The sequence below is a fragment of the Tenebrio molitor genome, chromosome 1, assembly GCF_963966145.1.
Source record: "Tenebrio molitor chromosome 1, icTenMoli1.1, whole genome shotgun sequence".
NCBI classification, from domain to species: Eukaryota; Metazoa; Arthropoda; class Insecta; order Coleoptera; family Tenebrionidae; genus Tenebrio; species Tenebrio molitor.
Window position 1 is genome coordinate 14866871 of NC_091046.1, and position 14163 is coordinate 14881033.

The following is a 14163-nucleotide window of genomic DNA, read 5'->3' on the forward strand; positions in this document are numbered from 1 at the left end:
GTCGTGAAAAAGTAGGTAAGTCAAATTATTTCAAAAATGAGTTAGCGATGTTTACACCTTAATAATAAATTATGGAGTTAAATAATTCAGATTTTCACAGTTTAAAATTGACTTATATTGAAAGCAAGTACAGGTAGAAAGAAGCTTCTATTTAATTACAGGATTTTAGGAATGATGTGGAATTTTGAATCGTTGCCCTGAAAAATTAACATTTTCGACTTACCTAGTTTTTCACGACCGCCACAGATATCTCAGGCCGGCAATGGACATCTCTGTAATCGACCGAGTCGAACGAAATAGCGTTGCTGCACATCTCCACCTAGTGTCCCTTCACGAAGCGACTGGACAAGAATGAAATTTTTGCATACCACACAAATTTTATTCTTGAAAAGTTATTCAAACCGGACATGAATTAAATTACATATTCTTATTTTTTAATTGACAGAATTATTCACCAACATCGATATTATTTTGTTGATAGAAATTTAAAAATTACTACAATTTATCATTGTTTTTTTAATTAGATTTGTGCTCTTTTTGATATAAAATTTTATCATCTTATACCTAACGGATTCAACAATATTTGGTCTAAATTTTTAATCTACGTACTTTAGTAAAACATTTACCAGTACGATAAAAAACGAAAAATTGTATCTTTACGATGAACAATGAAGAAAATAGCGAATTAAACATTGGAGCAGTTTATTGATTAATAACAGACATAGATGATATACAATTAATAAAAAAAACTATTATCAATCTTTTTATTTTGTTTTTAAATATTACACAACATAAATACTGGGTTTTATAATATTAATCGTTTTATACAAAGCTTTAAACGTTATTATATGTACAATAATAATTCATAGTTAAATTTCAAATCATAACTAAACATAACAACGCAAACAGAGTTAAAAAGCTCATGTCAAGTACATTTACAGCCAAAAAAGTTTTGTGCACTCTATGAGTAACTAACAAGATTAACATATAACTTTTCAATATTAAAAAATATATGAATTCATTATTATTTATAAATTTCCAATTAACCGCAATTGTCGTTTAAAACTTATTGTTAGCTTGACGGGTCGCCTAAAATAAAATTTAGTATCAATTATTATGCCAGTCAGTTGGTATTGAAAGAATAATCTGTCTGATACTGGGTTACAGCTTCAAAATAAAAAGCATGTTATTTTTGTTATGATCTTTTCGATTTCTTTTACACCACCTTCGACTAACATTAAACGCCAATCTTCTATCAAAAACAACTTCTGAAAACTTCTACGCTGTATAACTGAACTGGCAGTTAATGCTAATCAAAAAGAGGTTCAAATAAATTGTTCTATTTATTACAATTAAATGTTACGATGGGTACATTTCACTTTTCATATTAATTAACGTAATATGTGCAACCATAAATAATGAGTATTGGTTAATTCAGACTTATAACACGTTTAAGAATTCTACATAGGCGGTAATGCCCATAACGTCGCAGTTTTGTCGGCAGACGTTGACAAAAATGAAAATTCTGTTGGGTGCCAACGTCCAGAGATTACTTTGTCCTGATGTTGTGCAACCACCACACTTGGAAGGGGTAGCGTTAGATCTCCTGCACAAAAAAAAAAATAATCAGAACAAATAACACATGCTATTAAAATTCTACATTTTTGTGTTTATTTAAGCAGTAATGATGATCCTATTGTTATTATAATATCTACTAACCTTGTAGATCCGTTAGGACCAACTTGTTGTCGTATCCTGCTGATAGTAAATAGTACGCTGAAGGTGAAAACCTAATAGATCTGACATCTGCTGAATGCGGTTTGAAACATTGTACACTTCTTCCGCCTCGAATGTCGTACAGAACACAAGAACTATCTTCATGACCAGAGACCAACAATCTTCCAGAAGGATCAACACAAAGACTGGCTACAGGAGATCCCTGCCTTGTACCCGGTATCGTGCAAGGTGTGACCATATTGACACATCCTCTCGTTCGTAGATCCCAGAATCGTATAGTTTTATCGTGCGATCCGCTAACGAACATTGCTCCTCCCCACGTGTACAGTGATAAAATGTGCCCGGTGTGACCGCTCAATGCTTGGAACGGGGTTCCCGTAGCACAATCCGTTACGTAAATTTTGCAATCGCCAGCACCACCGCTGATCAAAAGGCTTGACTTATTCGATGTATCTTCTAAAAAGCATAGGTCTCGGATAGTACCATCATGCATAGATAGTTCGATTTCTTCTCCCTCCAAATTTGAAGTGTCGGCGTTGAATCGCATCAACTTGACGGTTTTGTCGTTGGACCCCGTGGCCATTAGATCGCCAACTGGTGACCATGCCAAACAGTATATAGAACCTTTGTGGTGTTTTGTTCTCTTGAATAGAACCATTGGTTGATATGTCTGATGGTCCTCCCTGTTTAAATAATCAGTTAACACCAACGGCAATTGGACAGTATAATATTAGCTACAAAATTGATACAATTCGGTTGTTGAAAATTATTTATAAAATGTATATGCCACAAAATTGAAAAAAATACATCAACGTAATTATGACATCAATGTAATTATGTTATTAATATAGATATTTTCTTTCCCATCAACGAATCCCAATTTCCCTATATTGAAATCAAAAATTCTCTACAGCGTATGGTCTTTAACTTTTAAGAAAAATACAACCTATGTATATTTCATGCAAGTTTTATGTTTTATGATCGAATTACTAGAAATATCGACTGAATTTTGTTTGTCTACAACCATTATCAAGCTTCAATTCTATTTAAAAGTACTTTAACACTTATTTTATGTCAATCAAGTTACTGATTTGACGCGAGATAACGGTTAAAAATTACAGTCTATAAATTAACTGCAACTGTAAAATAATGGCAATTACTCTGAATGATTATTATTTAAAAGTAAAAATAAAGATATTTGCCACACAGCAGCATAATTAATTATTATAAAAATTATTTAATGACTGTAATTAACCATGCAAAAACAAACGTTGGAATATCATCAACAGAATTCAATTATTTGTAGGCAGGTAAAGGTAATTTAGACTATTGGTATAAAAAGGCTAAATATAGTCCAATTTTTATCCTTTTGCGTCATTATCTAGTAACTTTACGTATGTTTGAGCTAGGATCAGAAACAAATTTGAATTGATCATAAATAACTATAAATGTGGCAAATTTGTTGACAATTGCTTCGAAAGGTTATGTTTGTAATCAATGTAATAAGTGAACAAAATGAAAAATTGTCAAATTGACAGGAGCATAAAATAACCTCAAAGTGACCATCAATAAATAAACGTGACTTTTTTTTGGTTTTTTCTGTTTTTGTCGTTTCAATAAAGAGAAAGCGAGGAAGGAAATCGTGACGTCACCTCACCGTTTAATATTAATTATGTACAGATTTCTGTAAACTAATCTATTCAAAAATCAGTAGATAAGATCATATCTAGCGTTCAAAAATAGTAGTTTATTTAACGAGTTCGCGTGTAATTTGGCCTTTTTTTGGCATGAGTGGGCCAGCTTAAAACTCGAGTGAAACGAGAGTTTTAAAGGTCCACGAGTGCCAAAAAAAGCCCAAATTACACAAGAACGAGTTGAATACAACGTTTTTTTGTTCGACGAGTCTCCCAAAGGCTCCAAATCGCTGAAAATCTTTAAAATTAGCTTGACGTTTCGTTTTGACAAGTTGTCAAATTTATCAAAATCTGTTCACATAGGAGAAAATTCTCAAATTCTGACAGTGTCGAACAAAAAAGCCTTTTATCTTTATTTTGTAATACAGAAAACAAACCATTTGGTCGGATTGTTTTGTATTTGCACGCAGATCGCTTTTTAATTGGTATGCTTTGACGTTTCCTTAAGATATTATCGAATTCATGAAAAACAAGGACATCAAAACGTCGTAGTTATGTCAACTTTTCAAAAATGTTGTAGTGTAACGTTTGTACGTACTTTATTTTAATTGGTTACTAAAGTCCATTCACGTTGGATTTTCCTAGTCAAGGTCAAATAATTCAATATTGTGGCGGTGTGATTTTTAGTTCAAAAATGCTTTAGCTGTGTATGTCACCAATACGGGCTGATAAAGTAACCAAGTCATTCGTAGACTGTAGGGGTTATGTTATTCGCTGTCAGCAAAGAAACAGTCATTTTTCAAATATTGTTATTAACATTTTTAGAGGATAACAATAGGTAATAATACATCCATTTTGTTATCATTTGCACTAAAAATAGTGTCAGTTGTTAATCGGTATGATAGGATTAGGAACATACAATAGGTATTAAAAAAAATACCTAACTCCTACCTACTGGTGTTGTATTTTTCTGCTTGCGTTGTTGATTAAGTGAAAAAACCCTTAATGACTACATTTACCTACTTAACCTTCTGCGACTAACATGATGAGTGATGAGGAGCAAGAATAAGTTATAGAAAATGAACCCAATAGGAAATTGTGTGAAGTTTCTTTCATTGGAAGCGATGGAAGTAAGGAATGCATCTAAATGATGGAACAAATTTGGCAATAAAATTTCAGTTATTCAGAGATTTGATGGTGGTTGTGACGTTTCAAGAATGTATTGTTACAATTGCATACCACAAAAGAACGGTGTATTTTGATTCTTAATGATTTTTTTCTACGGGGTGATCAAATAGGACTGTTTAAGTTGGTAACACTGAATTGTATTTTAAATCGTATAACAGGAGTAACTTTCGGTTGTTGATGGCTTGTCGTTATTAATGCTATACCTACATCAGATATTTGTCAAATAAACCAACAAAACATATCCGGTTGCAGTGTTATAAATAACCGAATTAAAAAAATTTCTTAATTGTACTGCCAACTTAAACAGTCCTTCTTGATCACCCGGTAATTAAAGTTTTTTTGGTGTAAGTACATATTACCTTTAAAATAACGTTGTATTGTTAAAACAGCTCAATAAAGGTCGTAAATAGATTATAATCATGTTAATACATACAATACATTAAATATTAAAGGATTCTAACTAATTAATTTTCGAACTGAAGCTATTTTTTCTTGAGTCCGTATTAGCTTGCGGGTTTCGTCACATTACGTCAGTTGTGGAAGGTTAACGCAATTTTAAAATCACCCAGGAATAGAATTTTATTAAAAAATCTGTGACTTTATTTCACACGTCAAACTAACATTCAAAATTAAAGACGTCAAATCGCTCTCAATCGCTCTAGAGGTATTTTCATATTTGGTGGCGGAAACAAAAGACTGAGAAATGTCACAAAAATGTATTGTCAGTGTCAAATTTCTCATAAACGCCGTAAAAAGGAATGTCTAGGTAAATTTAAATTTTCGCTAAATAGATTGAAAAAGCAAATTCTAAGGAAACCAGTTTTTGTCAGTGCTTCAAAAGAAAAAGTTATTCTCATATAATCAAACGTATTACAAATTATTTCTCTAGTTCGACGATGAATAACATTCTTATTGCCAATTTGTTGCATTTCTGTCAAAATCACGAACGTCTTTGAGAAATTTGACACTGACAATACAAATTTGTGACATTTCTCAGTCTTTTGCTTCCGCCATCAAATATGAAAATATCTCTATCACGAATAAAACACGATAATGTAAAAATTACTAGGAAAGGAGGCGCAGGCTTGCAACGTGACGACAATTTGGCAGGGAAAATCCAACGTGAATGGACTTTATGTAACATAAAGTAACATTAGTAAAATGTCCAACATGTCAAGTAGATAACCTAAATACGTTTGACGTTGGATTGAGTATTGCTAAATTCGAATTGTTATAATGACAGACGTTGATATTTGACATTTTCATGTAGCCAGTTTACTCCAACAAAATTTTGCTGTACTAGTTTTTCATTAATTCGATAGTAGGTACAGTCGATGGACAAATAAAACTGGGACAAAAATGACAATCACATAAGTCAAAATTTACAAACTTGCATCGTTTAATTACGGCTTTATCACAAATAGGTTAACTTTGGAATGACATATTGTATAGACACTGACAAATATATTTACAATTCAATGGTCTGATTTACACAGATTAAATTTTAAGTGTCCCAGTTTTATTTGTCCACCGACCGTACATAACCTCCTTCATTGTTAGAAATTAAAAAATTCTTTTGTGCAAAAGAAATAATTCACACCACTGCTTTTTCGCTGAATCAATAATGTATGACGTTTGATGAAGTTACCCTACGAAACAAAGCAAGCACCATGTCACTTGACCACAAATGTTTTTGCTCTTTATCAATTCACTTTATTTTTTATAAAAAAGTCATTGGTTTTCTTGTGATAATTACAATTAAAATTTGGGAGGACACAAAGTTGCTTATTTTGATAACGGTACTTTTCATGAAATCTGCTTTGTTTAAATGAAAAAAATATATTTAAATATGTGAAGTACATACCTGAGGTCACTAAGTTTTGGGTAAGCACATATCCGCAAGGTTTTTGAATTAGAACCGACAGCATATAACTGCCCACCTGGATGGAATTCTGCACACCTGACCGCTTGCACATCTTCCAGAGATGTGACAGCAACAAATCGGGGTCTAGTACCATTACTGTCATGATTATCCTGTTCAGATGCGTTTCTTGGGATGGGCTGTAATTAAAATAGCATTCATTTAAAATTTTATTCTCGAATTAAACGTTTTTAAAGCAGTAGAAAATTGTTACAAATAACATTTTCTACATTTGACTGATCACAATGATATTTTTCATTTTTATTATGTTACGTAATATTCTAGTATAGTTCTGATGTGGAAATAGTAGTTTATTTAACAAGAACAAGTTGAATAGAACGTTTTTTTGTTCGACGAGCCCCTTAAAGGCTCCAAATCGCTTAAAATCTTTAAAATTAGCTTGACGTTTCGTTTTGACAAGTTGTGACATTTATCAAAATCCGCTCACACAGGAGAAATTTCTCAAATTCTGACAGTGTCAGGGGCTTGTCGAACAAAAAAACGTTGTATTCAACTCGTTCGTGTGTAAATTGGGCCTTTTTTGGCACGCGTGGGCCATTTTAAAACGCGAGTGAAACGACACGAAACGACACACAAACTCGTCAAATAAACTACTATTTTGTCGTAATAGTATATTATGATACAAGTTTATAAGGAAGCCTTTAAAGCACGCGCGACGAGTTTAAGCGCACGACGCGTAGCGGAGTGCTTTTAACGTCGCAAGTGCTTTAAAGGCCCTTATAAACGTGTATCATACGTTATTTTTTATTATACCTGCACTACAATTTGAAAATTATAACAAAAAAAAAAGCAAATTGAAATACCTTTTCCGAAGTAATCTGTGTCATTAATCGTTGATATACGGGGTGATCAAGAAGGACTGTTTAAGTTGGTTACACTGGATCGTATTCTAAATCGTATAACAGGAGTAACTTCCGGTTGTTGGTGGCTTGTCGTTGTTAATGCTATACCTATATAAGATTTTTGTCAAATAAACCAACAAAACATATCCAGTTGCAGTGTTATAAATAACTGAATTAAAAAATTTTCTTAATTGTACTGCCAACTTAAACAGTCGTTCTTGATCACCAGGTAGAAATGGTCAATTGTTGTTGTTTCGTTGCTATCATAAATTGTGTATAAATGTCTATTTATCATTGTTCAAAATGTAGGTGAATTTGTTGTTACCTAAGCGACTTTAAAGCTTTAGGGCCAGTTTCATAATAAACTTAAAGTGGACTTTATCTTAAAGTGAATTTAATGGATTGTTGCAACAATATGTTTCTATGGTCAATGGTAAACTTTAATGTTAAAGTAACTTTAGGCTGATTATGAAATTGGGGGTTAGTGTTTTAAGGGCCCTTTTTCGCACGCATTTTAGTGTCAATAATAATATAATAATAATAATAATAATAATTCCGGTATTCAGGTATAATAAAAAGTTTTTGTATAGCAAGCAAATTCTCGTTCTGACAAAGAAGTTTTTAACAAGTTCACTAATCATATTCACCCGTTTTAGTATTTATTATTAAAAAAAAAAACAGAATGTGTCGTAAAGACGCACGATAGAAGTGAAACTTTTGTATTACAGGGAAACATTGTAATTATTCATCAATCACTTTTAAATAGCATATTCACAACAAAATTGTATATTTTAATGAAGAAAATAAATTATAAACAACGATAACACTAAACAATATCGAAATGCGTAACTCATTGTTCATTTTTAAGCCTCCAAATTAAAGAGAGGACGATAAATGCCGTGAGTGTGACAAAGAGACAAAGACAGAGACACTGCTCCCACTCGACCCAATAGTGTTTACCCCCACCACTTTTCGTCACACAAAAAGGTTGCCGATCAGAATTTCAAGACCCTCCCATAAAAAGTTTCACTTCAAAAAAACAGAAAAAAACAAAAACAAATTAACGTTATAATTTTCCGACTTTATTTCTCTACCGTTGTAAAAACCAACGTCAAGGACGATTAGTTTACTCTCGGTTCTTGCATTTGGCTTTATAAAACAAATATGTACAAGTTTTCTCAAAAGTAAAAGAATTTTGGTTCTAAATAAATGAATGTGTGTTATAACGAAACCAATAAATGAATTACATAATTATCACCATATACATTTTTTTTTACCTACTTAAATTATGTTCATGTCAATTTCTGCCATTAGTAAGATAGCCATCAGGTACATATTGTTCATGTATAAAGTAAGGTTAAAAGATTTAATCTAGATGTAACAAACTGAAGCGAAGCTTTCTCCTCATAGGAGAAACAAGCTGTCATTGCGGTAACAGCCGATTAATATAGATCGTGACCACTTCCGATATTGTAAATTTATTAGAAAGAACGATTTATATTTATGCGACATCATGGATTCGGCACGCTAACGGTAATAAAAGTAGTTCGATGAATTAAATAAACGGGAATCCTGTATAATAAACATTATTCTGTACGTGAATATTGTCTTTAACAGGTTACTTTCATTTCAGAGGGTATTGTGTTAAACATTAAGAGAAAAAATTAAACAAATACATAGGTTATTAAATTGAAAAATCACGCCTGACATGACAACAATACAATATGCTTATGGGCCAGTTTATGAAAGAGAATTAAATATTTAATTCGAATTAAATTTTAATGTGCGATTAACCTATGATTCCGAAAGTTTGATTGGTTCAATTTGATCACGTATTCAGTTAATCTCGCATTTGATTACGATTAACTTAATTTCGCTTCTGTAAACTGGCCCTTATAATTTTTCAGTTTAGGGATTTAATTTTTTTTTCATATCTTGCAAGTTGTTTTAACATTTAGTTGTTTCAGTTGGAATTACCTAATAATTTACAAAACAAAAAACTACGGTTCGTTTACTAGTTTATTGTTGAATCGTCCATGGTTTAGTTTTTATTAAGAACAGAAATCAATTTTCAATGCTCTCAACTTAAAGAGCTCTTTACGAAAGTAAACAAGCTCTCGTTGATAATACACATACCATCTGTTCACTTGCAAAGAATCGGTAAAATTTGATAATTAACATAAATTCTTGATGTTATCTGCAAATACCACTAGGTTTACATTTTAATGTTATTAAGAAACTGGATGCGTCAGTGAAAATCATAATTGGCGGAAGTTAGTTCTTCATCTATTGAATGCTTTTCCGTTATGTCTATACCTGCACACAAGTACAATTTACTTTTTTGTATATAGAAACCTTTGACGATGTGCCCGTCATTTTGTATCGACTACTTTTTATATGCCACCATCAAATCATCTAATTAGATAATATAACATTTCATTACAAAATAAATAAATGAATAAATAAAAAAACGATTATTTCTGGGAAAGCGAAAGTATGGCCAACGAAGGCGAAAGCGGTATCGTACATTTCTAAAATGGATAAAATTATGTACTGGGATCAGGTCAAAAGGTTAATGAATGAAGAAAAAAGGAGTTCTTTGATTCGATAACGAATAAAATCTTTATGGATTCTTGACTTTCAGGAATATTAACGCACAATTTCTACTTAGCAATAGTAGCTCCATGTATGATTTCCCTTTCATCAAGTTATCTGTTAACTTAAATTTATATTAGAGAGAGTGAAAACTAACGTGAGAGAATACAGAATCCTTGCAATGGATGACAACAAATTAAAAAAAAAATGAAAGTTAAATCACCGAGGCTGCTAAGAGTTGTTAAGATACAGGTTTGTATAACTATTATACATAAAAAAGTTTGGTACGTAGAAAATATTGAGCGGTAGTAGTATGAATACGGTAAATCTACAATTTTTTGCTATTACTATCGTCATTGTTATATAATTCCACGTTTTTTAATGAATGCTAGAATAATTGAATACAGATTAACTCTTGCATTTCGTAATCTGTCATCGCTCAACGTAAGATCAACCCAAAGGTACGAAACTTGTAATTTCGGATAGGTACTCTTTATAGAAATTGCGATAAGCAACAATTATAATGTGAACTAATGTATCTACTTTAAACAGTACAATCATAAGTGGCGGATGTCTACGAAGTTGCAATTGTAATGCTGCAATAAAATGTTTTATTGCAAAAAAAATATTATTAGAAAATATGCACGGTAATAGTTATAATTATTTTCATCAAATTAATACCAAGTAGTTGATAAACTGTATTTTTGTGACTGTTTACCACAGTTACATGGTTGTAAACATACTATCCCATAGAGATTTATGATCAAAGAGATAAAACTGGAATTAGATTTAGCCATGCGTATCTACAATAGAAACTGTTAATTCAAAATCATTCATATCCCTTATTTGACCTAGAAAAAAGTAGGTATAACATTTGTAGAATATTGTGGATTTTATTCAAGAGTGAATTAAAAAAAAAACTAAAAACATGTTTGGCTTAGCAATGTGTTCATTATCTTTTTAGAATTTAATTGTTCTTCCATTTTAAAAACAATTAAAATACTATGAAGAAAATTCTTCTGATATAGTTACTGCTTTGCATAATATGTATATTATTTTCAATTTAATTTGTGTTTAGTACAATAAATATATTTTTAAATATGTATTTCTTTCATCAACAGAAAGTTCAATGGTGTGTAAATTAAAAATAGGTGTCATACTTTGCACTACTTTCACGATGAAGATCTTTTAAATATTCTATCAAGTGGAATTTAGATTAATTTAAACACGATTTATTAAATGCTGTATCCATATAAATAAAACGCGACATTTTCTCTTTGTATAACAACTAAATGGTCTATTTCAAGAACAGAGTAATGACACTTATAAAAGAAAAACGAAAAAATTGTATTGTAAACTGTTTGTGTCAATGCCGTTTATAATATTAACAAAATTTTTGATAAACCTTTATGAATAGCCTGGTCTTTTGTAATGTTCACAACATAATCTGGCTTCAATTTTGTATGGTTATTTAAATCTTAGTATGTGAAATATATTTTATAAGCTGAAGTTCACAGTTTAACTAGTTCCTTTCGATAACATACCAATTCATTGGGATAGCTACAAATCCGGTAAAATTTACACAATAACTATGGAACTTTTGGCTGTCACTAATGTTTACAACACTAATAAAATCCACTGCATTAATCTCCATCAAAGTGCTATTTACAGATTTTGTACATTGGAAAAGATTTTTCTAGATTACAGCCACAAGCGCTCTTTCAAAGATACATCAAGTGGACAATAGTCCTTCTTAACCTGCTGCCTGAGTAACATTGATTATTGACTTATAAGTATTATTTTTTCGCCAAAATATTATCCGAGGAAAAGCGAAGACCAGGATAATCCAACAACGTAGAAATATATCAACTATCCCACCTCCACCCGGCGGCACGGCAATTTTGCCGGAGTACATACACTATTACGGATAATACTATCAAGTAATAGTGCAGTGCTTATCAACATAATTACCGGCGTCTCGCCTCCACATTTTGACTTTTTTGTGTTTTATGTTCTGTGTCAATGTTAAGGAATTTCCTCACGATGTGAGGAATAGTAACTTTTAGTTATAATTGAAAACTTTTATCTGCTTACGATTACGGAATCAGTAAAGTATGTTAATGTGGATCTTAACTGGAGCGTAAAACAGTCTGATAAATAATTTTTGGAACATTTATTAACCTAGGAGCATTCGACGAAAACTGACTTCAATTAGAAAGGCATCCGTCAAATTAAAAAAAAAAAAGAGGAAACCATAACCTGAAGTCGTCCTGCTCGTTTCATTGGTGGCGAATAATTTGTATCCACTAAAAGATTGTCCATCGACCTCCTGTTAGAATATTTTGTGAATCGTTCATTTCTTATCGGAAGAGGTACTCGATTTCCGTTGACATCATCTTCCCATTCAGACGTAATAACGTCTGTCCTTACATCCTCCATCGATCTAGATCGACAATGACACGGAGATTCATCACTTTGCTTTACGCTCAATCGTCTTCTAGTCGGATCGATCATCAACAACCGATTGGGGTTAGGAGGTGGTGGCATAGCGTTTCTATAATAAGGAGCAAGAAAATAGTGCTCCCTTTTGCTGTTGGTTTGGTAATTGTAAAGGGGTGCCTGGTAGGAATACGGACTTGGTTCTCGCCAGGCAGGTGGATCTGCTGGTCTAAATTTGAAAGATGATTTGGAATTGTTCATTCTTTGGGGGTAAGCTGACGGCCAAGGTTTTCTCGCCATGACATCAACGCCCTGCCAGTGAGGCATCCGGGGCGCTTTCTGCTTCAACATCAAATCACCCATTTCACATTATTTTATCGAACACATTTATTAATCACTGCACTAGTGCGTTTCTAGCACAACACTCGTTTTGTACACGAAACTGACCATTGGCGGGCATCATCTGCGCGCAATTCTTCAAGCGTAAGCCAGCGGTATAATTCAACCTACTTCAGAGACCCCTCCTAAGCCGGCATTTCTCTTGTTGTTTCCAAAACACCGAGACTTTTCGAAGCGTTCTCATCTGACAGGACGAATCTTAAATTAGTTTTTAATGGATGCAGTCTACTTTAAAGTTGATATGAAATTTTGCTTCCAACGCTTAATTATCCCAATATAAAAGAAAATTCAGCTTGCACATCCATTACCTTGATTATCACATTGTTAGAAATTATTACTTTACAGTTAGCACAACCGCGGGCATAACTAGAACATAATAATCACTAGACTTCATTTTTAATAATAAATACGCTCACAATAGGTACAAACACAAAAAATTTAACAATACTGTGTTGTTTCTTACTTAGGTACCCGTAAGTAAAAGATCTGCAGTGTAAAAATAGTTAACGCTTAACTTTCATTAACAAAAAAATTAAACACTATACTTACACGTTTACTACGAGCCACTATTGTTAATCGTGGATTAACATTTAACCGAGACAACAGCGCATGCGAATGTGATTATAGATTTTAACGAGATAACTTAAGTACAGTTAGTAATACAAAAATAAAAACATTTCAAAATTATCTTGATTTCCTTCATAAAAGATTCATCAGAGAGAATGTTTAACAGAAATTATGAAACTTGCAAATTCTTTCGCTTTTCATACTCTTAGCCTTTTTCATTCTACATTCTAAAAGGATATTATAATTATTGTACATCCATTTAACTGGTTTCAATTAACTTCTCTCACTTTACAGGAATTCTGAAATTCTTGGGAATAACGTTATGGCACATGAAACACTAACCCATATGCGGTCGGTTTTAATTAACAAATATGTTTAACACGTACATATTTCAAAGGTCAAAGCTTAGAAACAAGTTGGAAGTGGTCATTACAGTAACAAATTTTGTGGGGCAAATAAAAATAATTTTTGGGACGTTATAAATATTCTTCAGGTTTTAATACGAGTAGCTGGATAAATTAATGTTTCAACAATTTTTTGAATGTTTACGCGCTTACCATTTAAATGACGAAGGTCAGGTTCTTTTAATAAAAAAAGAAAGCAAAGATACTTTTATAGTTGCTCTTTACTAAATGGCTACCTTATTTCTAGAGTATAAAATAAAAAAGATTTGTTGCAAAATATAAATAGTTTCAAAAAAATATAGTGCAAAAGACTTTTGTATTAAAAAGGAAAATTACTTTACCGTACACCCCGAATCTTCGTGCGTTTTTTGTTTTGTTTTGTAAACAGTCCAAAAACATACCGTCAAAAATATTGT

General features: G+C 32.1%; 1 protein-coding gene across 7 annotated transcripts in view; it reads right to left on the minus strand.

Moving 5' to 3' along the window:
- Window positions 1–685: 685 nt before the first annotated feature.
- The window catches only part of LOC138122475 (WD repeat-containing protein 47), a 68712-nt gene continuing 55234 nt past the window's right edge, over window positions 686–14163 (minus strand). For 6 of the 7 annotated variants that reach the window (XM_069036740.1, XM_069036739.1, XM_069036746.1 and 3 more), the window contains 3 exons: window positions 6424–6620; window positions 1720–2420; window positions 686–1606 (listed from right to left, as the gene is read on the minus strand). In XM_069036740.1, coding sequence (XP_068892841.1) covers window positions 1461–1606; window positions 1720–2420; window positions 6424–6620 — 1044 coding nt within the window. In that variant the 3' untranslated portion in view covers window positions 686–1460. Of the gene's footprint in view, window positions 1607–1719; window positions 2421–6423; window positions 6621–12197; window positions 12843–14163 lie in introns of those variants that run through there. The other variant, XM_069036742.1, reaches the window with a different exon arrangement.